Source organism: Gadus morhua, chromosome 15 (genome assembly GCF_902167405.1).
Source record: "Gadus morhua chromosome 15, gadMor3.0, whole genome shotgun sequence".
Classification (NCBI taxonomy): domain Eukaryota; kingdom Metazoa; phylum Chordata; class Actinopteri; order Gadiformes; family Gadidae; genus Gadus; species Gadus morhua.
The window spans coordinates 8,356,711-8,379,415 of NC_044062.1; the positions used below are offsets into that span (position 1 = coordinate 8,356,711).

At 46.9% G+C, this 22,705-nt stretch overlaps 3 protein-coding genes across 5 annotated transcripts; 1 reads left to right on the forward strand and 2 right to left on the reverse strand.

Moving 5' to 3' along the window:
* The first annotated feature begins 7,322 nt into the window (after positions 1-7,322).
* Positions 7,323-9,525, forward strand: si:ch211-217g15.3 (fibrous sheath CABYR-binding protein). Of its 2 annotated transcripts, XM_030379355.1 has the most exons (5): positions 7,323-7,544; positions 7,634-7,700; positions 7,811-7,839; positions 8,501-8,657; positions 8,706-9,525. In XM_030379355.1, exons 1-5 carry the CDS (start codon positions 7,435-7,437, stop codon positions 9,309-9,311), a joined length of 969 nt encoding a protein of 322 aa, XP_030235215.1. In that variant the 5' UTR covers positions 7,323-7,434; the 3' UTR covers positions 9,312-9,525. The 2 variants fall into 2 exon arrangements, with proteins under 2 accessions (XP_030235215.1, XP_030235214.1); XM_030379354.1 differs by having other exon boundaries at positions 7,341-7,544; positions 8,501-9,525.
* Positions 9,526-9,816: 291 nt separating this feature from the next.
* Positions 9,817-11,399, reverse strand: LOC115560064 (fucose mutarotase). The gene is made up of 6 exons (XM_030379359.1): positions 11,208-11,399; positions 10,928-10,996; positions 10,736-10,806; positions 10,546-10,647; positions 10,298-10,371; positions 9,817-10,035 (listed from the first exon to the last, which is right to left on the reverse strand). The coding sequence occupies exons 1-6, from the start codon at positions 11,287-11,289 to the stop codon at positions 9,966-9,968; spliced, it is 468 nt and encodes a 155-aa protein (XP_030235219.1). The 5' UTR covers positions 11,290-11,399; the 3' UTR covers positions 9,817-9,965.
* Positions 11,400-13,420: 2,021 nt separating this feature from the next.
* Positions 13,421-21,254, reverse strand: LOC115560063 (fucose mutarotase). 2 transcript variants are annotated; one of them, XM_030379357.1, is made up of 6 exons: positions 21,077-21,254; positions 19,790-19,870; positions 19,604-19,674; positions 14,400-14,501; positions 14,122-14,195; positions 13,421-13,842 (listed from the first exon to the last, which is right to left on the reverse strand). In XM_030379357.1, exons 1-6 carry the CDS (start codon positions 21,156-21,158, stop codon positions 13,773-13,775), a joined length of 480 nt encoding a protein of 159 aa, XP_030235217.1. In that variant the 5' UTR covers positions 21,159-21,254; the 3' UTR covers positions 13,421-13,772. The 2 variants fall into 2 exon arrangements, with proteins under 2 accessions (XP_030235217.1, XP_030235218.1); XM_030379358.1 differs by having other exon boundaries at positions 19,790-19,858; positions 21,077-21,251.
* Positions 21,255-22,705: the final 1,451 nt, after the last annotated feature.

Below are 22,705 nucleotides of genomic sequence, written 5' to 3' on the forward strand. Positions count from 1 at the left end.
TCCTCCTCCCTCCCCTTCCTCCTCCTCTTCATCCATCTCTTCATCATTCTCCTCCTCTACCTCCTCCTCATCCTCTCCATCCTCCTCCTCTTTGCTCCTCGCCGCGCCGCATTGCCATGACGCCTTAATGGCCGCTCGCTCCAGACGTCGTCCCTTTGAGCCGACAGTATTGTGACGAATACGGCGGCCGTGCCGGGGGTCAGGGGTCAGGGGTCAGGGGTTGGGGGTCGGGGGGGTCGGGGTACTCCAGCTGGCAGCCAGGAGCACAGCGGACACCAGTGTGGGGGGGGGGGGGGGGAGACCATTGAAGGGTCCTAGCAGGGGACATGGGGGGGGGGGGGGGGGGGGGGGGGGCAGTGATGGAACGCTGACCGCGGGCCCCTCAGTGTCTCTCTCTCTCTCTCTCTCTCTCTCTCTCCCTCTCTCTCTCTCTTGCCCGCTCTCTCTCTCTCTCTCTCTCTCTCTCTCTCTCTCTCTCTCTCTCTCTCTCTCTCTCTCTCTCTCTCTCTCTCTCTCTCTCTCTCTCTCTCTCTCTCTCTCCCTCCCTCAGTGGCTACTGAGGTGCAGGAGCCTTCAGGGGATTGTATTCGTCCAATCGGCGTTCAGGTCAAAGGTCAGATGTTTTTTGTTGTTGCGTTTGAGGGAGAATCAAGTTTGAATAATGATATGATATATTCACCAAGGCGTTTCTCAGCGTCTCTCTCTCAGTCTCGTTCTCTCTCTCTCTCTCTCTCCCCCTCTCTCTCTCTCTCTCTCTCTCTCTCTCTCTCTCTCTCGCTCTCTCTCTCTCTCTATAACACAGGCCTACTCCAGTGTGCTCCTCCAGCTGTGGACCCCTACTGGGAACATCAAAGAGCTTCACACTGATGCTGATGTCAGCTCATTTCATTCCTCAACAAAAATAAATATTCTGTTTGAATCCTGATGATGAATACTGACTGCATCAGTGCAGCAGTGTTTGGTCCAGGCACTGCTGTATGTGTGTGTGTGTGTGTGTGTGTGTGTGTGTGTGTGTGTGTGTGTGTGTGTGTGTGTGTGTGTGTGTGTGTGTGTGTGTGTGTGTGTGTGCGCGCGCGTGTGTGAGTGATTGTGTGAGTGTGAGTATGAGTATGAGTATGAGTATGAGTGTGAGTGTGAGTGTGAGTGTGAGTGTGAGTATGAATGTGATGTGAGTGTGAGTGTGAGTGTGAGTGTGAGTGTGAGTGTGAGTATAATGTGATGTGAGTGTGAGTGTGAGTGTAATGTGAGTGTGAGTTTGAGTATGAGTATGAGTGTGAATGTGAGTGTGAGTGTGTGTATGTGAGGGTGTGAGTGTGTCTGTGACCCACTAATCTACTAACTAAACCCAGCTATCTAAACTAATCTGTTCATCTGCCGCCTTCTGCTCGTGTGCAGGCAGGCGAAGGTCTCAATCTGAGCTGGAAATTACAAAGAGAAATGTTTACACTCAGGGTCATCACAGGCAGATGTGTGTGCATGGCACATACGTGCATGCCTGTGTGTGTGTGTGTGTGTGTGTGTGTGTGTGTGTGTGTGTGTGTGTGTGTGTGTGTGTGTGTGTGTGTGTGTGTGTGTGTGTGTGGACGTGGGCGAGTGTGCGCACGTGTTTTGGCATCATTTGGGGGAGTTTTCCAAAACATTAGTTCCCCTGGAGTGGAAAATGTGTTTAATGAGAAGAGTGGAGAACACAGTAAATAGCCATTAAACCTGCTAACCACTGCCACATGTTTACCAGCAGGGTTACAAGGGGTGTGATTGAGAAAGGGTAGGGCTTTATTTGTGAGATTCTGTGTGTCTGTTTGTGTGTGTGTGTGTGTGTGTGTGTGTGTGTGTGTATGTGTGTGTGTGTGTGTGTGTGTGTGTGTGTGTGTGTGTGTGTGTGTGTGTGTGTGTGTGTGTGTGTGTGTGTGTGTGTGTGTGTGTGTGTGTGCGTGTGTGTGCCGACGCCGTCTAGATCCCTTTTGATCACTGTCCCCAAAGTATCTCCTATCGTATCGCGGCGCTGTAAAAGAACATGTTTAGCTCATCCAGATCCTCACCCCTCCTCCCCTCCTCCCCTCCTCCCCCCTCCTCGCGGAGACGGACTGGAGCGTAGTTATTGCGCTGCGTCGGATCAGGTGACTAATATTGCTAATGCCCGTCTCTCACACGGCGGTTCAGATACACTCCTCAGGACAAAAAGGGCCACTCACCTTCCCCCGAAGACATCTCTCTCTCTCTCTCTCTCTCTTTCTCTCTCTCTTCCTCTCTCTCTCTCTCTCTCTCTCTCTCTCTCTCTCTCTCTCTCTCTCTCTCTCTCTCTCTCTCTCTATCTGTTCTCTCTCTCTCTCTATCTGTTCTCTCTCTCTCTCCCCCTCTCTCTCTCTCTCTCTCTCTCTCTCTCTCTCTCTCTCTCTCTCTCTCTCTCTCTCTCTCTCTCTCTCTCTCTCTCTCTCTCTCTCTCTCTCTCTCTATCTGTTCTCTCTCTCTATCTGTTCTCTCTCTCTCTCCCCCACTCTCTCCCCCCCCCCCCCCCCTCTCTCTCTCTCTCTGTCTCTTTCTCTCTCTCTCTCTCTCTCTCTCTCTCTCTCTCTCTCTCTCTCTTTCCGTTCTCACAGACACAAAGCGCCCTGGCGGTCCGAGAGGAAGGTGGTCCATCAATTATATAAGACGGGTCCGTCTGGATGTCCGCGGGTTGTAACCGGTATCCTGTGTGCGGGCCCATGTCTCCCTCTGTCGCGATCGCCCCTCTCTCTCTCCGTCACCTGTCATCGGGGCTATTGTCTGCCCCGGAGCCTCCTCAGCCCGTACCTGTGGAGACAGGTGAGTCAGGTGACCGCGCTGGCACCAGACCGGCTGGCTCGCCGCTGCCTCGTCATCATCATCATCATCATCATCATCATCATCAGCATCATCATCAGCATCATCGTCATCATCATCATCATCAGGTTGATTCCCTCCTCACCCTCGCCCGCCCTTTCTCCTCTGGGTCAACGCGGCGGCCACGCCCCGCTGAATGGGTCTGTGTGGAGCCGCCGACATGTTGGACAGCTCTGGGCTCTCCCCCCAGGAGTTTTGTCTGATCGTCGGGGGGCTGCGGCTCGTTCAGCACAGAGCGCTCACTGTTTGCTCGCTGGGCGATTTACGTCTGAGCTCGACGCTAGCGCAATGCGCAGGGAAATATGAGCCACAAAGTCTAACAAAGTAACCACAAAGTGCAAATCAACCAGGTTCGTAGCCACTTCACGCCGACCAGCCCTGAGACCGGGCTGTCCATGTTTGAATGCTCAGATCAATTAGAAAAAACAACATTACCAGAATGACCGTAGTGATGATAAAAGAAGGTGCCTCAGAATTGTCTGTAGACACGGCATATAGTTTAGAAGTTTATTGAGCAGGGACAAATACGTTGACCGTTGTTTCATATAAAATAGATGTCATGCATACAGGTTTCTACTAATTTGAAACCATGTCACTGATTAGGCCTTTACTAAAAGTTACACACCAAGTAAGGAATTTTTATTTTGTTATTTTAGTACTGATTCAAGTCGAGCTTAAGCCAGTTAATAAAGGGGTTTAAACCAGGTGAGAGCTGAAGCTGAGTAAATAAGCATGTCTCTTTGTGGCAGGAGTTTTTACTGGTGACAAATGGAGCACTTTCTGAGCACATGTGGTGACGCGTGTGAATCACCAGAGATGACCGTTACAATCTACAACAGTTCTCCTCCATCTCTCGGTCTGGGATCGGTCTGATGGAAGATGATTCAATTGAGAATTAAAAAGACAAAATAGATTGTTGTCTCTGACCATAAGTAGACTAATGAAAAGGGTCATGGGTTATCATGTCTTTATTTGGACAAGACATAAGTCACAACCAACTGTCGACCAGATGGAGCGTGTGTGTGTTTCTGTTTGTGTGTGTGTGTGTGTGTGTGTGTGTGTGTGTGTGTGTGTGTGTGTGTCACAAAGAGCCATATGTGTGTGTGTGTGTGTGTGTGTGTGTGTGTGTGTGTGTGTGTGTGTGTGTGTGTGTCTGTGTGTAAGTGCATGCGTGCGTGTGCGCGTGTGTGTGTGTCTGTGTGTGCGTTTGTGTGTGTAGGCACAGTTGTTTGAAACAGACGCAGATGAACAACGAAGGACATGAGTGCGTGTGTGCGTGTGTGCGCTCGTGTGTACGCGTTTGCGTGCGCGTGTGGGGCGTGGGTGGGGGTGTCTCACTATTACAGCGGCAAACGTAAAAAGACTCTTTATGTGGCTGTTGATATCCCAGCAGACTATCATCAGGACATCCAACGGCATCACCTCCAGCCCGGCTGGGAGGTCCCAACGAGAACCCAACCAACAGGCTTCAGAGCGCTGAAGAGCTGCTACTGTCTTTGAGGGCCGCCGGAGAGACGCCCATTAAAGTAATTGTAGATCATTGAGTTAATCTTAGTTATTTAGAGAGAGAAGAGGAGAAAAAGACCTTACTTCCCCAAATGTTGGGAGTGTGTGAGTGTGTGTGTGTATGTGTGTGTGTGTGTGTGTGTGTCTGTGTGTGTGTGTGTGTGTGTGTGTGTGTGTGTGTGTGTGTGTGTGTGTGTGTGTGTGTGTGTGTGTGTGTGTGTAAGTGTGTGTGTGTGTGTGTGTGTGTGTGTGTGTGTGTGTGTGTGTGTGGGTTGTGGGGTGTCGCGGAAGACAGTAAAGACAGACTTGTGTTTAGCCTCAAATCCTGCCTTCATTTAAGAGCATCTTTATGGGATTTACTGTGGTGTGTGGCACTGCAGTGTGTGTGTGTGTGTGTGTGTGTGTGTGTGTGTGTGTGTGTGTGTGTGTGTGTGTGTGTGTGTGTGTGTGTGTGTGTGTGTGTGTGTGTGCGTGAGTGTGCGTGAGTGTGCCTGGTGTTTGTGTTTGACAGGGCGGTGTAATGGGGCGAATGACATCTTAACAATGATGAAGGTGTGATTGCTGAGTGATGATCTCGGTGTGTTTACCTGAGACGCTGTGAGGATCATCTCTGTTCGGAGCAGTCACCTCGCCCCAAGGACAGGACGTGGACAGACACCCTTTGGAACCTGGCTGGGCCACAGAACCTTTCAGTTGTCTCTGTCTGGAACCAGATTTGGTATAAAAGTCCCTCAAGTCATGCAGAGATATACATTTTGCTTGGTGATTGGCGGTGGGCCGGTTCTTACAGAATATACATTTGTAGTTGAACTTCTGCCAGTAGGACCACATCCTTTACTGTGCATGTGTGTAGAGACTGTACATACACAAGGCAGATCAACACACACGCAAACACGACAGCACGCACGCTCACAAATACATTGTCACACACACACACACACACACACACACGTGCACACACACACACACACACACACACACACACACACACACACACACACACACACACACACACACACACACACACGAGCGACCACATGACCAGTGTTAAATGCCTTTAAACCATGTGAAGCCCAGAGCATCACGTTGATATGGCTTGAATAGGGTCTTTAGTCAAATGTTCATTCTGGTGGTTTCCCCTCATATAAGTCAAATTGCTGCAAGCTGCTCCTTCTGGAGTGAGTTCTCTCTTAGATTTCCACATTAACGGGCATAAATCACAACTTAATGCTGCATTTATATATTTACAGACAGGCAATTTATTCTTGGCTCACTGCGTCTGTGTTATAGCATGTAATCAATGTGTGTGCACGGCGCGTGTCCGTGTGTGTGTGTGTGTGTCTCCATTTGGAATTCTGGTGTGCGTCCAAAGAGAACTACTTGCTGACATTCTCTTCTCTTTATACCGCTCTGCACCTCGGCTTACTTGCGTATAAGCACACACGTTGACGCACACACACGCGCGCGCACACACGCCAATGGATCGTGTGTCGCAAGTTGTTAACACAATTACTAAATCTCCCTTCATAAGGTTAACTCATGTGGGCCTCTCGGCATCAAGCGACCCTGGTCCAGTGGGTTTGATCTCTGTGTGTTTGTACAGCAGTCTCAGGCCTCTGGTTCCGTGGTGGAAAGCATCTTATTTACATTAAGGGCATTTTGCAGATGCTTTTATCCAAAGCGACTTACAATAAGTACATTTGTCAGAAGAAGGATGAACAACAATATATCGCTGTCAGTACAGTAAGGATGTTCATAGAACCAAGTGTCAACCACATGCGGTAGGTTAACCCATTCCCCGTAGGCTACACAACAAAGACAGCTCGGAGAAGATGCCACACAAAGGACTATTTCTAAGTGCAAGGACGTACAACATCCAATAAGTGTGAACATTAAGTGCCAGGACGTACAACATACAATAAGTGTGTACAATAAGTGTCAGGACGTACAACATACAATAAGTGCGTAAGAAGGGTGGGGGGGGGGGGTTACTCATGCTAGCTTCATGCTAACATGAGTCAAACCGCTTTCCTTGATGTGCCGATAACGGGCTAGCACGTTGCTACCGCTAGGTCCCAGTATGGTTGTACTGTCAATAAGGCGGTGGATTGTATTATATTTCTCTCCCCGTTGCTCCGTGGGTTCTTGATACTCCGGGCCAGCAGGAGTCACAGCCAGGGTCTGACCTGGGCCACGGGGCGGGTCTAGACCTAGGCCGGAGTGGGACCATATGGATCTGATAGAGATAACAGATACAGCAGACTCACTGGAGCCATCTCCTGACCCAGACAGTGTGTGAACTGGAGCTGGTGTGCGTGTGTGTGCGTGCGTGCGTGCGTGCGTGTGTGTGTGTGTGTGTGCGTGCGTGTGCGTGCGTGTGTGCGTGGGCTCGTGTATATGTGTGTGCGCGGGCTCATGTATGTGTGCGTCCGTAAGTGCGTGTGTGTGTTTACTACCTAAACTACTCCTTACTTGTCAGCTGAAACATTATAAAGCCTTAAGACACATAATAGATAGTTTCAAATAATTTAAAAACGTATATGAAATAAACTTCTGTTTCTTATCGATAGAGAAAGACCCTGACAGTTGTTTTATCGGACAGTGGTCCACGTTGGAACACCATAGGTCATACGCGTCATGGACATTAAGATCCCATGTTATATAGTTTAACTGATTGCTGGAATATGAATACATAATCAATCTTTATTGGCAATTACTACTGTAGACCATAACTGGACTGCATGATAAAGGTTGATTGTAAAAGCTATTTATTAACTATCTGCTTGTAAACATACTTAAGACTTATGCATCATTAAGCCCAACCCAATTATCATGAATCATAAAACTAATTTAATGCCTACTTGAGTGACAGTATTGGGCCATTGAACCATATTTGGAGACGCCTAACATGATAGTCACTATCACAAGATTGGTCATTTTACATTTGTAATCTTTAGTTTAGCGAATAACCAATCACATGGTTCTAATGTCAGGCCACAGTGCCAACCAGAGACTTCCTGAGCGGCCTGATCATCACATCCAGGGTGGGTACAACGTTCACGGGAACATATGATTTATTACCAGACCTTTGCTCTGTTGTTTCCCATCGCAGGTGAATCCAGCGTTTGGCTTGGTCATTGTTCAGTTCCACCAACGACTAAAGGCTACAACATGTTCGGGTAAGGATCTCTGCCTGTGACTTTTCATCATTAAAATGGAGATCCACCAGCATTATCAAAACACAAGGATTTGTTGTGTTTCTTTGCAGGACTTCCCTGATCGTATGTTTCTCTCTGCTGCTGCATGGAGTAGCAGCAAAGCCGTATAAACCCTTGGTATGTACCGATCACAGGTAGAACCAAAGGCGTGTCATTGTTCTGTCAGAAACAGTCAACCTAACAGGATAATGACTACTAAGAGTAATGCTATTTCTCTCATTTCGCAGAATGAACTATCAATCCAAGACACAATCATGTAAGTCAACAATTTTTTACACTCATTATGGTGAGCCGAACTACACATTTGGGCAACAAATATCAATTAATAAGTTTAATTGATTGAATACTTGAAGAATCGTGTTTATGAGGGAATTACATGACTCTTCCCCTAATGATAAGAAAACATGTATGAGACCTAATCCACCCTATATCAAAACACTCAAACCGTAAGGTACAAGTGTGAAGTCTTCAGTCTTATAGCTGAATTTGTTTCATTTATTGAATCCTTGAGGGGTTTATTTTGTGAAGCAAATGACCTTTCACCTAATGAAAAGAAACATGTACGAGACCTAGCCCACCCTTTAACACAAAGACTCAAACGGTACAAGTGTGAAGTCGTTAGTAAATGGACTGCATTTCTCCAGCGCTTTTCTAACCAGTGGTCACTCAAAGGGCTTTACAATATTGCCTAACATTCACCCATTCATGCACATTCACACACCGCTGGCGGTGTCGGATACGCAAGGCGACAGCCAGCTCGTCGGGAGCAGTTATGGTGATGCGTCTTCCTCAGGGACACATCGACACTTGCTAGATCGATCTAGCAACCTTCTGTTACCAGCCAACCCGCTCTACCTCCCGAGCCACATGCCGCCCCGTAGCCTTATACCTGCCACTGCTGGGCCTTTATCCTCCAGGGCCGAGGGCGGGGAGGAGCAGCACTGGGACCTCCAGGTGGCGCCCCCGGATAGCCTGGACATGACCAGCTACGACATCGACCCCAGCATGAAGATCTGGAAGAGGGTGGACCAATCGGGACCCGACGGAGAGTACCAGATGGCTGAAGGGGACCAGGCTGAGCTCCACCACCCCTCCATGGTGGAGGTGGTCCCCCTGGACCAGGCTGAGCTCCACCACCCCTCCATGGTGGAGGTGGTCCCCCTGGACCAGGCTGAGCTCCACCACCCCTCCATGGTGGAGGTGGTCCCCCTGGACCAGGCTGAGCTCCACCCCCCATCCATGGTAGAGGAGCTCCCCATGAACCAGGCTGAGATCTACCCCCCCTCCATGGTGGCGGCGGTCCCTGTAAACCAGGACGTCTCCGACCCCGACGTGCTGGACACGGTCGAGTGGGACGTCCCGGGTCAAGACGAAGAAGAAGAGCAGTATGAAGCCATGCGAGCATACCTCGCCCCGCTCTCCGGCGACATCGCAGGGCGCCGCCTGGACCCCGAGGAGGACATGGACCATGCCGACGGCTGGACGCCGGTGGACGTGATGACAGGAAGTGACGTCATGAGTCCACCGGGCGCCCGGCTGCACTCGGAGCCAGAGGAGGACTTTGACGACCTCTACCACGCCGACCAGCCCGAGGTCGTAGAGGTGGAGGTCCAGCCCCCGGCAGGAAGTGACATCAGGGAGCAGACAGCGGTCCGCTTGCACCTGGAGCCAGAGGAGGACCTGGACGACCTGTACCACCAGGACCAGATCGTACGGGAGGAACAGTAACCGGGGCTCACCCGGGACCCGCACGTCGACCGCCGTGTGGCCGACGACGATGGTCTGTGAAGACCAGTGATCCCTGTGTTGTGATTGGCTGATTGTTATGTGATGTCATCAGCGGCCACTCCCAACTGCACCTGATTTATCCGGCGTCACGTTCCGGTTGACGATTCCTTCAGTTTGACAATCGTCTGCGACAATAAAGACCTTTTAAATTGCACCCTTGTTTACGTGTGTGTTGTCATCAAGTGCAGATTGTGTTCATGGGATCATTTATTTGCCAGAATAAACAATTTAAAACGTTGCAAATGACATGTAACCAGGGATAATGGTTACATGTCATTTGTAATGTTTTCTATTTTATACACATACTTGACTGCTCTAAGACAGTCTACAATATTCATCATAAACAATGAGAGATCAGCCAATTAGGTCTGTGATTAATGAAACAAAAATACCAACTGAGAAATATACATATTTGTATTTACAAAAAAAGATTCTGTCATACAAGTCAAATTGCATCTTCCCTATATTATAAAGATATAAATTCACAGTTACAATTACAGACAAAAAAACCAACAACGAATCATTCTTCCTCAGACCAACAAAGAAAGAGATGACCAGCTTTGCGCCGGAGCGTTCATCTCGTACGCTTCTCGTTCACTGCGTCAGTTGGTCGGCCGGGATGATGCCCTTCTTCAAGATCAGGTTACCGTAGATAGACGTCTCACTGGAGGGACAGAACAGAGCCAGCGGTGTTGAGTACGACCATGAACAGGGCTTTAAAACACTACCTATGTTACAGTATAGCTAGTATAAGTAACATTTCATCCAGAGATATTATTATTTATTGTAGCTATTCAATCAACTGCAGAAGATTGTATTGTACTTGTTGGGTGAAGCTTATGAGTAAAATATCATTTTTAATACCTTTTGTAGACAGTGTAACACAAAATGCAACCACTTAGTATATAAATGAATACAATCCTTACCCGGTTGCAACAACAGCAAACGCTTTCTTAGCGCGCTCATAGAAGGCGAATCTCTCAACTTGTTCAAGGGATTTCTAAATTCAGACAACAAGCAACAGGTAGTAACTCAAAAATCAACCAACGAACAGTTCTGTACAGGAATACCTGACAAATACCCTTCGATTCCTAACATATTTTTCCTCTGACATGGTGACTTCATCAAAGGAGAGTTTTATCACCCATCGGTAGAGACTCTGGGGCTGTCTTACCTGCATCTGCAAAGCCTGATTCACAAGATGGCCATAACGTCTCCATACAGGGACTTCCAGACCGCTCCTGACGTCTGCCTCAACCAGGGCCATCACTGCAGCCTGTACAGTCATGGAGGAAACGGGTGTTACTGCTTAATGCTGAAACAACGACCGGTATTCATGTCATGATAACAATGTGCTGGCCTACCGGACAGGAAACATAAGTATCGAGAGGAAAGAGTTTCAAAATGGCTTCTAAAAGTAGAGGGATTCCCAGACCTATAATAAAATAGTAAAAATAATAAAAAGGCAAGTCAGTTTCCTTACATTTATTTTACTAAACCTCCCGCAATAGTTAGCAAGACACACTCCCGTTTGGTTTAATAAGAAATGCGCGTACCGTCAGCCCTTATCTCCTTCGGACCGTGACCGCACACAGAAGACACCGGGAAGTTGACATCGGCCAGAACTGAAAAAAAAGTTCAACCACACAACCGCAAACCAAACAAAATGAAAAACACGTCATGTCTCCCCCTGCCATCATGTTGTTGTCTCTGACTGCAGCGTGAGGGGTAGGGATGTCTGTCAGGTAGGTGATGTCGTCCAGGTAGGTTATGTCTGTCAGGCAGGTTATGTCGTGGATCACAGAGGAAAGACGTGCAAGAACCATGCAGGCCTACCCAGTTCATCCCCGTGGCCCATCTTAGCGAGAGCGTAGAGCAGCTCTGGAGACAGCACCGCGGGAATCCCTTTCAGAACCATCGGGACAGCCGCGGTGGAGAGAGGAAGAGGTTCAAAACAGAAGATCACGGACTCAGAGCTGATTGGTCGGTTTTGGGGGAAGGGCTGTCGTGATGAACCAGGAAGTGGGGAGCTGACGGCGAGTTCTTCTTATTATTATCAAATAATTAATACGATGAATTAATTGACGGAACAATGGCTTAAATAGGCCTGATTATTGTATAGGTTACACATTTGTCCATTTAGGATTACTTTGATAATAGGTCTACTCAAATTATACTTTGTTATCTACCCCCCCACCATGGTAAAGGAGTTCTACTCAAATTATACTTGGTTACGCATTGGCCAATGTGATAGCCTGATTAAATATAACGTGCTATATTTTCATCAATACAAACAAAATATTTTCTTTACAATTTCTTTTTTATATTTTGCTGGGACTCGAGTCGGTCCGAACCTCGGACTCGAGTTGTTCTAGCAGACACCCGTGCGTGTGATTCTGGTGATGCCAGTGCACGATGGGACATCATGAAAGTGAGTCCCTTGCTTGATCCGGGGCCGACACAATGAATATGCAGGAATCCCTGCTCCACTAGGGCACGCTGGTGTTTCTGCAGCATGTAAGCTTGCTTGAGTGCTAAAGCCTATATGTATGCTGAACGTGTTTAATCCGGGTGTGTCTCTAAATTACCCTAACCCGGCAAGGGGTCAGAGGTTGCATTGCACGTGAGAATGAGGAGCATCAGATGTCCTTTGAGGGGCCCTCTCTGTCTCCTGGTCCGAGGGGCCCGCTCTGTCTCCCGGTCCGAGGGGCCCTCTCTATCTCCTAGTCCGAGGAGCCCCCTCTGTCTCCTGGTCCGAGGGGCCCGCTCTGTCTCCTGGTCCGAGGGGCCCGCTCTGTCTCCTGGTCCGAGGGGCCCGCTCTGTCTCCTGGTCCGAGGGGCCCGTTCTGTCTCCTGGTCCGAGGGGCCCGCTCTGTCTCCTGGTCCGAGGGGCCCGCTCTGTCTCCTGGTCCGAGGGGCCCTCTCTGTCTCCTGGTCCGAGGGGCCCGTTCTGTCTCCCGGTCTGAGTTGAAGAGCAGAAGGAGTCCTTTGAGGGACCAGCTCTGTCTCCTGGTCTGAGAGGCCCATTCTCCTTCAGGGGCCCCATGCTGCTCCTCTTTAGTGGGCCCTCTCCTTCAGGGGCCCCATGCTGCTCCTCTTTAGTGGGCCCGCTCTTACCCGGTTCATCACACTACCAGAGTCTGCGCTGCCAGAATGTACCATTCTGCCTCCTTTGTCTCCGAGGAGAGCCTCAATTGGGTCTACATTTATTATTTTGACCTCTCGGTCTCCTCTTCCACCGCTCTGGGGGGGGGGGGGTTCTACAATGCAATGCGGCAAGTTTTTTGTCTCCCTATTGAAATGTGGTTCCAGAGACTGAAAGCCAGCTCCGGGAGGATATTGAATGCAAATTAAAATCAATTAGGCTACGGGCCCTTGAAGATTCGGGTCCCCGTGGTGTTAGGGCCCGAGCTGCTATGGATGAACACATGAACCGACTTGTTCAGTGGCCTTCGTATATACTATTTGTTTAACGTCATCACAAAAGATAATACCTGCATGCTTTCGAAGTGAAGAAACGTCAACATTGAAACCAATGGCATGAATCTAGAAACGGGCAGTTTATCGCACACATGTTAAATCAGTTAAACAAATTGCTGCAAATTAATGTTGGCTCGACATCCTCCAAGAATCAAGTGATACTGGATTATGTTCCCTCCGTTCCGTCCCTTTGTACAGTAGGCTCAGGCTCACTGGCGCCCTCTGGTGGCTCGGTCTTGAACTGCCCCCCGACCCAAAGCTGGAAGATTGGTGTATCAAACTAGTTTATAATGGAGTTTCCACAGACTCTTTTAGTTTGACATTCTAAACAAGTCTTTTTCAAGCTTATTTGACTTGTTTAGTCTTGAATCTCTTGCCGACCAACCACGGTGGGTTTGAAAAATATTTTCCGTGGATATTTTCATGGATGTGGATCACAGCTGTTTGATTGCATTTCCAACAAAAAGTTATGGTTTACGATGAAAGCAAACAATTCCTCAGTCAGTACATATGCCTTAAGCAGAGAGTCGAGACATTCATTAACATGCCATGAACATGGTGAGGCGATATCAGATACAAGATGTTTTCCGCGTTAACGTTTTTTTATTTATAAATAACAATTCCTTCAACTCAAATTGTATTTCACCTTTTGTTATAAAGATATATATTCACTGTCACAATCACAGACAACGAAAAATCAAATCAATCTTCCTCAGACACACAAAGAAAGGGATGGGTAGCTGTAAGACAAAGCAGCATGTGAGACAGAGCAGCAGTAAGACAGAGCAGCTGTAAGTCAGAGCAGCAGTAAGACAGAGCAGCTGTAAGTCAGAGCAGCAGTAAGACAGAGCACCAGCAAGACAGCGAAGCAGTAAGACAGAGAAGCAGTAAGACAGAGCGATCATCTCGTACGCTTCTCGTTCACTTCGTCAGTTGGTCGGCGGGAATGATCCCCTTCTTCAAGATCAGGTTACCATAGTGAGACGTCTCACTGGATGGGACAGAACAGAGCCAGCGGTGTTGAGAACGATGAATGAACCGGGATCAGGGCTTTAAAATGCTTCCTTTGTTACAGCATAGCTAGTATAATTAATAGTTCATCCAGAGATATTATTGATTATTGATTATAGTTATTCAATCAACTGCAGATTGCATGTGGTGCATTACTTGTTGGGTGATGCTAAGGAGCAAAATAACATTTGTAATACCTTTTGTAGACAGTGTAACACAAAATGCAACCACTTAGTATATAAATGAATACAATCCTTACCCTGTGGCAACAACAGCAAACGCTTTCTTAGCACGCTGATAGAAGGCGGATATCTCAACTTGTTCCAGGGATTTCTAAATTCAGACAACAAACAACAGGTAGTAACTCAATAATCGACCAACGAATAGTTCATACAGGAATACCTGACAAATACCCTTCTTGTATTGTAATGTGTGTTACAGAGTAGTGTTGATTTTAAACATAGTTGCCCTCTGGTATGGTGACTTCATCAAATCAGAGTTTTATCAACCATAAGTTGAGACTCAGGGCTGTCTTACCGGCTCCTGCAAAACCTGATTCACAAGATGGCTGTAACGTCCCCATATAGGGACTTCCAGACCGCTCCTAACGTCTGCCTCAACCAGGGCCATCACTGCAGCCTGTACAGTCATGGAGGAAACGGGTGTTACTGCTTAATGCTGAAACAAAGACCAGTATTTCATGTCACAAATGTCGGACAGAACAAGCAGTCTAGCTAAGCCGGCCATGGCTTCATCAACTCCTCCGGCAGTTGCCATGGCCTTCCAACAGAATCGAAGGAATGCAGTGAGATTCAACCTCCTAGAAGACCTCGAAATGGACCGGCTTCAGTTCAGTCGACAAATTCTCCAGAAAGACCTTCAGTTTTCGACCAACGAACTGGATTACGTTTTTGCCTTCCCGGGTAAGAAGATATATGAAGTTGTCTTTACAACAGTGCAGAACTTTGACCTTTGTATGCAACGATTTGATGAGAAGAAGAGATCAGCACCGAGCTTCAAGAAGATCACAATGATACCACTGGCAGAAAGAGATGTAAAGACAGTCCACGTGATTATCCTTTCTGAAAAAGTTAGAAATCAAGACGTGTGGACCTGGTTATCGAGGTTTTGCGATGTCACCAATGGAATGGAGGTTACCGACATCGATGGAGTAAAAACAGGAACCAGACGCTTCCAGGTGCGTTTACGACGGGCTGAGGGAGCAGTCCAACACATCCCCAACACGATCCAGCTGGGAGCATTCCGTGGCTCTGCATTCTACCCTGGCCAACCCAAGCAGTGCAGGAGGTGTGGAAGCCTGGACCATCTTGCAGCCTCCTGTCCTAGCAACAACTGCAAAAGGTGCAAAGCATCAGACCACAATACAGACCAGTGCACAACCCCACTAGAATGCAGTCTGTGTTCTTCAACCAGCCACAGATTCAGGGACTGTCCCAAGGCCTACTCCAACCGAGTGAAGCTCAACACTATCACCAACAACCTCCCGATGAACCAAGGTCTTAACGAGGACCAACCATTACACCAGGTGCTGCTCGTTCCCAAAGAACCGGATGCAGCCCCAGATAATGGACCAATATTGGACTGGGCTGCAGACCCCATACCGGATGATAATGTAGGGTCCACTGCCATCGACGCCACCCTTGCCCCAGCGATCGACCACCGGCCTGCACAGCAAGCGGAATCCACCCCCAGGCCAGAACAGGGCATCCAGCGAAGGAAATCTCCGGCAACTCTCCAGGAAGCAGGTGACATGTTAGAATCCCTGCTGGCTAACCTTCCTGATATCACAGATCCAGAAATGCCCGCTGAGAGGGGGAACCTGCTGTTGGAAGCACTAGAAACTCCTCCGGCTATACCATTGTTTGAAAGCCCACCCGACCAATCAGCACATTCCAAGAAACGTCAGATGAATTCTTCATCATCAGGTGAGCCATCTCTCCTGATGATTCCCACGTATCCCGGAACAAAATGGTCATCGTCCCTTGGAAAAAACCCCTCCTTTCTCGAAGACGAGCAGGTGGAGGCCTTTACTGCTGTCACACACATCAGGGAAACCCACAAGCCGGAGCCTCTAGCTAGACCCAAACGACCAAAAAAGATCAGGAAAGACCAAATATAGCTTTTGCCCCCCCCCCCCACTCACTATCCTGATGCCTGTCCTCTCCATCTCATCCCTGAACACTAGAGGCCTTAATGACCCTGTGAAGTGCCTGACGGCTTTCACCTTTTTAAATAGTGAAAAACATGACATCTTTCTACTCCAAGAATGTAATATACCATACAGAGACGATTACAAGACATTTGAACAAAGATGGACCTTTGGCCAATCTGTATGGTCAGGGGACAACAAGAACAGAGCGTCAGGGGTTGTGGTTTTATTCAAAGGTAAAGATTTCTGCATAAAAAGGGTCAAACGAGTGATTGGTGGAAGACTGCTTTGTATTGACGTTGAATGGCACCAGCTAAAATTTAGAATAATCAATGTTTACTGTCCACCTGATCTAAATGAACGCCTAGAGGTTCTTAAAGAAATACAGCCGCTTCTTGTGTGTGGAAGCGATGTGATCCTGGGCGGGGACTTCAATTGTCTTATGGACAAAAAGGACAGAATGACCGTTGCTACGGTCAGACTTGACTCAAGTTCAGAAATGTTGAATAACCTCATCAAGGATTTTAAACTTAATGATACCTTTCGCTATAAGAACCCTAACACACCAGGCTATACATGGTCAAATGGCACCATTTGTTCACGTATTGATTTTCTGTTGACAACAAAGAACATTTTAGTTTCTGATGCAGCTGTTACCCCAGTTTTTTTCAGTGACCATTCAAAAATTGACTGCACAATAAGGTGCAATGTTAAGGCTCATACAAGCCAAAATCCCTGGAAATTAAATGTTTCATTACTCAAAGATCTAAAATTAGTAGAAAGACTAAAGGACAAGTTAAAAAGATGGATTTCACTGCAGTTTTTATTCCAGTCAGTCGGAGAGTGGTGGGAAGACTTAAAAAGTCGGACCAAAAACTTTTTCACACGAGAAGGGAAAAGAATTGCAATGAAAAAGCGTTTCAAATACAAAAAACAACAGGCAAAGTTACAGCGTTTATATACGATGGCCCATTCAGGGTTTGATGTGGCAGTAGAGATTGTGAGGCTAAAGAAAGAGATGATAGCTGTTACTGCTGAGGATTCTAAAGGCCTGCTTATGCGTAGCAGGACTAAACACATGGAAGATAACGAAAAATGTTCCAGATACTTCTTTAGGAAATTAGCCAGACCCAGGAACACTATGTCATCCATTCTGAATGAGGATGGAATAGAAAAAACAGAAACTAAAGACATCCTTGCTTTAATACATACCTTTTATACTGAATTGTATAAAGAAGGGGTGACTGACATAAACGCCTTGGAAGACCTCTTGAGTTTCTTAAAGCCAAACGTCGGTATTGCCTCTGAACTCGAAAGTGACTTAACTGTAAATGAATTGACCAAAGCCATACAGAGCATGCAAGATAATAAGGCCCCAGGAGCTGATGGGTTACCCAAAGAATTTTATGTTACCTTTTGGGATGTATTAAAAGACCCACTTTTAGAGATGTTTAATGAAAGTTTGCATAGTAATAACCTACCATTATCCTTAAGAACAGGTATCATCTCCTTGCTTTACAAAAAAGGAGACAAAAAAGACATTAAGAACTGGCGCCCACTTACCTTGCTTGGTGTAGACAGAAAGATCCTTGCAAAAGCCCTTTTTTTCCGCCTGCAACAAGTGTCTGGGCAGATTGTGGGGGAAGAGCAGACATGTGCAATACCTGGAAGATACATGAGTGAAAGTCTTGCCTTAGTCAGAGATTCCTACCTCTACGCATGTGACCGCAGACTGCCATTATGTATATCCGCCTTAGATTTGGAAAAAGCTTTTGACAAGGTTAGCCATACCTTCCTCAGGAAAGTCCTGGTTAAACTTGGTTTTGGGCCTCAGCTTAGAGCTTGGATTGACTTGCTGTATACTGACTGCTTAAGCAAGGTTGTTATCAATGGTCACTCCACTGACACCTTTGAAGTTTGCTCAGGAGTAAGACAGGGATGCCCATTGTCTGTTATGTTGTTTATATTCGCCATGGAGCCCTTGGCTCGGGCTATAAAGGAAGACCCTTCTATTCATGGTCTCCAAGTCCCTGGAAGCGGGGGACAGGAAGCCAAGCTATCCGTGTATATGGATGATCTAACAATATTATGCACAGACAATAAGTCAATCCTTAAAGTGCTATATTGGTGTGACCAATTCTCCGCCGCCTCTAGTGCCAAACTCAATAGGTCAAAAAGTGAAATCTTGTATCTTAATTGGCCTGAACCAAAATTTAACCACGGCCTGGTCCAAAGGGATGAGAGAATTAAGATTCTAGGACTAGAGATTGGGCAAAACATGGAAAATATTAATTGGGAGAAAAAACTACCAAAGATTAAAGGTAAACTGCTCCAATGGGAGCAAAGAAATCTCACCTTTACGGGGAAAGTACTGGTGATCAACTCAGAAATTGTTGCTTCTCTCACTTACCTTGCCGCAACAATTCCAGCCCCCAAGTATGTAATGACAGCCCTGAGAAGATGCATTTTTCAGTTTGTGTGGGGAGCGCAGCAAGAGAGAATTAGACGAGAGATAATGTATAGGCCATTACAGAAAGGGGGTAAAAATGTCCCTGATCTAGCAAAGAAAATGGAGGCTCTATTCCTGACGCCCATATTGCAGGCAGTACTAAACGAAAATAGGAGGAGTCTATGGCCAAATTTCGCCATGTTCTGGGTAGGCCATCAAGTCCTAAGGAAAGTGGGGTTAAGACCGTGCCTAAAAAGACCTCATGCAGAGAAGAGACCTGTGCTGTATGAAAGGGTGGTGACCTTTGTAAAGTCTGGAAAGTGGCGGGATGTTGGTCGGGTAGACCGAGCCTTCGTGGAGAGTTGTTTGAGCCCCGAACGGTCAAGACTGGTTACTGTTGGCGCGCTGGCTGAAGCCAGCTGCCTTAGGGTGTGGAGAAATGTCAACTCGCCATTTTTGCTCAACGCAGATAGAGATCTCGCTTGGCAGGCAGTTCAGAGGTGTCTCCCTACACGAGATTTTCTGAAGAGACGGGGGTCATCTAAGAGCGCAAGATGTCCCAGGGTGGGGTGTGGTGGAGACGAGGATGTTTCGCATTTGTTGTGGTCATGTGGGGTGGCTCGGAGGGTTTGGAGCTTATTGGGGCCTTGGCTGGGTGACCTGTTTAGAGTCCCAACGGAATCAGATGTCCTGTATGGGGTTATAAAGAGTGGGGATTGTAAGGGATGGGAAAGATGGTGGGCCTTGATTAATTGCACAAAAGAGTCGATGTGGAGGTGTCGTAACCTAATGGTGTACAAGAGCCTTTTGTTTTCAGCGGAATCAATCGTTAATTTGAGCATAACCTTGGTAAAGGATTATGTGTGGAGGGACAAGGAACGATATGGAATTGTGGTATGTAAGGAACTCTGGAAAATAGAGAACACTGAGTTATGTAGAATTTTGTGTTAACATTTGAATGCGTTGACCTTGCTGTAAAATGTAACTATTTTGCTTTTTAACCTTTGAATGTGTTTTGACCATGAAACCATGTTGTAAAATGTAACTCTGTGCCTGACTTAAATAAACGCCTAAAAATTGAAATTGAGTATTTCATGTCATGATAACAATGTGCTGGCCTACCGGAGAGGAAACAAAAGTATCGAGAGGGAAAAGTTTCAAAATGGCTTCTAAAAGTAGAGGGATTCCCAGACCTAAAAATAGTAAAAAATAAAAAGGCAAGTCAGTATCTTTACATATATTTTACTAAACCTCCTGCAATAGTTAGCACGAAACACTCCAATTTGGTTTAATAAGAGATGCACATACCGTCAGCCCTTATCTCCTTTGGACCGTGACCACACACAGAAGACACCGGGAAGTTGACGTCGGCCAGAACTGAAAACAAAGCTCAACCACACAACCGCAGGGTCACAGAGAGCAGTGATCCACCCCTCCCTTACAATATGATGACCAAAGAATGATATGATGAAAATAACACATCATGAAACGACCGATCATCATGTCTTCCCCTGCCATCATGTTATCAGGTTGTCTCTGACTGCAGCATGAGGGGTAGGTGATGCCTGTCCGGTAGGTTATGTCTGTCATGTAGTTGATGTCTGTCAGGTTATGCCTGTCAGGTAGCAGCAGGGCCGTTGCAACAAGTCCTGGGCCCCTATACAAGAGGTACTGATGGGCCCCCCTGCGCTGAATTGTTGACGGGGGGGGGGGGGGGTGGAAGGAGCAATTGTTGACGGGGGGGGGGGGGGGTGGAAGGAGCAATTGTTGACGGGGGGGGGGCCTAGTACTATGGGCTGGTAGTTACTTTTTTTTATTTTTTATTTTTTATTATTTTATTGCCATGGGCCCCCCCTGGGCTGTGGGCCCCTAGAATCGTCATCGCCTTTCACCCCTTTACGACGGCCCTGGGTAGCAGGTTATGTCTGTCATGCAGGCGCGTGCTGTCAATAAGGGCAGGTGGGGCAGCGAACTAATTGCAAAAGCATGCCCCCCAAAAAATAGTTCCTCAGTAAATCATTGCTCCAAGTCTATTTTTAATAATTTGATTGTCACGTTAACTACCTATAGGCCTAGTTTCTGTAGGCTTTCCAACTACTTTTGTTCTGTTGACATCACATTTTGGATAATGGTTGCGATTCTTGAGTTTAACGTGTCATGCAATGTTGGGGCAGGGCAGCTCAGCGATTGCGTTCGTCCGTATGTTTATCGCATAACCCTGCAGGCTGCAATAGGGATTTCAATCCTCGCTAAAAGACGCCTATATGGTCGTAAAGTAGTCTGCCCCATGGTCATATTCTAGAACTGTTGTTGTTTTAACTCGAATTATTCCGCCAGTGGCGAGTGGTGTTGCACGAGTGTTTAACAGTGTTGAGCTTCTGTTTATTCTTACTCATAATTAGTTTAATTAGTATGCTTAAAATATACCTCAAGAAATAAATACAAAAAAACATTAATCGTGGGTGTGGTCTTACGCTAGTAGTTTCTGCTGAAATGTAGGCTCACCGCACGCTACTGCTGTCATGGTTTATGTCTGTCAGGCAGGTTATGTCGTGGATCTCAGAGGAAAGACGTGCAAGAACCATGCAGGCCTACCCAGTTCATCCCCGTGGCCCATTTTAGCAAGAGCGTAGAGCAGCTCTGGAGACAGCACCGCGGGAATCCCTTTCAGAACCATCTCGACAGCCGCGGTGGAGAGAGGAAGAGGTTCATAACAGCCAGGTCACCGGATCAGTGCGCGTCCTCAGATCGGTACTGGCAGATGGGATCCGCGATGATCCAGGAAGTGAGGAGCTGACAGTGTTCTTATGCAGATATTCAATTATTAATATGACGAATAAATTGATGGAACAAAGGTTTAATTTGGTCTGATTATTGCATAGATTAGGCCTACGATTACTTTGGTGATAGGTCTACTGAAATTATATTTGGTTACGCATTGGCCTGTGTGTTAAACCTTCAATATGTATTAATAAATAAAGCTAAAGGCAATCATCATGGCAAAAATAAATAATTATAGCCCAACAAAATATTTTCTTCATAACTTCCTTTTTGTATTTTGCTGGGACTCGATTGCTATTCCGGACATCGGGTGGGAATCGCTCTAGTCTAGACTCGTGCGTGTGGGATCCTGGAGAGGCCAGTGCACCAAGGGATATTATCAAAGTGATCTGCCTTGTATGAACCAGTGCATCGCCGACACCTTCAACATGTAGTCAGCACCAGTGGCGATGGGTGAATAGAGGGCGCTACGGCGCCGCCCCTCCGTGAAATATTCACTTGAATATATCTGCCAACTATTAATCAACTATTATCAATACGAAATGAATCAACAAAAATACAGCCGTCAACCATTTAAATACGTCTGAACGTCGATGATTTGGGCTAGGCTAGTTATTGGTTATTCGAAATAAAGCCTTCTTTCAAGTCAGGGACGCCGTCCACGTTGAAGTCAACGTAAGCTCGCTAACTTTTTGCCGTTTATCAAGCAGACAGCTTTTCATTGGCGCAAGAAAATTCGCCCTCGGGTCGCACCAGTTTGCGCCCCAGCCAGGCCAATGGTATCGCTTTTCTTTTTTGTTATCACCACATGATTGGACAATTCAGCGAATCAATCAAATAGGCTACCTCCCTCAGCAGCATTCACTCCACACAACTACATGTAGAGAAGAGATAGATCGCTAACTAGCAGAGTAGTTACCACTTTCCACCCTTTTCAGTCGAGGAATTGGACTCACCCAGCAATGTTATACTTAAAACAAAGCCAGCTCCGGGAGGATATTGAATGCAAATTAAAATCAATTAGGCTACGGGCCCTTGAAGATTCGGGTCCCCGTGGTGTTCGGGCCCGAGGTGCTGTGGATGAACACATGAACCGACCTGTTCTGTGGCTTTCGTATATACTATTTGTTTAACGTCATCACAAAGGTAATACCTACATGCTTTCGAATTGAAGAAATGTCAACATTGAAACCAATGGCATGAATCTATAAACGGGCAGATTATCGCACACATGTTAAATCAGTTAAACAAATTGTTGCAAATTAAGGTTGGCTCGACATCCTCCAAGAATCCAGTGATACTTTATTATGCTCCCTCCTTTCCGTCCCTTTATAGGCAGAGGCTCACTGCGCCCTCTGGTGGCTCGGTCTTTAACTGCACCCCGACCCACAGAAAGACTGAAGTATCAAACTAGTTTGCAACGGAGTTTCCAGACTCTTAGTT

Coding starts and splice junctions, on each gene's coding strand:
- si:ch211-217g15.3 (XM_030379354.1), top strand. CDS start 7,435: ATGATTTATTACCAGACCTTTGCTCTGTTGTTTCCCATCGCAGGTGAA. Junction 7,701..7,810: donor CAAAGCCGTATAAACCCTTG/GTATGTACCGAT, acceptor CTCATTTCGCAG/AATGAACTATCAATCCAAGA. Junction 7,840..8,500: donor TCAATCCAAGACACAATCAT/GTAAGTCAACAA, acceptor TTTATCCTCCAG/GGCCGAGGGCGGGGAGGAGC.
- LOC115560064 (XM_030379359.1), bottom strand. CDS start 11,289: ATGGTTCTGAAAGGGATTCCCGCGGTGCTGTCTCCAGAGCTGCTCTAC. Junction 10,372..10,545: donor ATCAGGCTTTGCAGATGCAG/GTAAGACAGCCC, acceptor GTCTGAATTTAG/AAATCCCTTGAACAAGTTGA. Junction 10,036..10,297: donor TTTGCTGTTGTTGCAACCGG/GTAAGGATTGTA, acceptor CTGTCCCTCCAG/TGAGACGTCTATCTACGGTA.
- LOC115560063 (XM_030379357.1), bottom strand. CDS start 21,158: ATGGTTCTGAAAGGGATTCCCGCGGTGCTGTCTCCAGAGCTGCTCTAC. Junction 19,871..21,076: donor GGGCCACGGGGATGAACTGG/GTAGGCCTGCAT, acceptor TGTGTGGTTGAG/CTTTGTTTTCAGTTCTGGCC. Junction 19,675..19,789: donor AAAGGAGATAAGGGCTGACG/GTATGTGCATCT, acceptor TACTATTTTTAG/GTCTGGGAATCCCTCTACTT.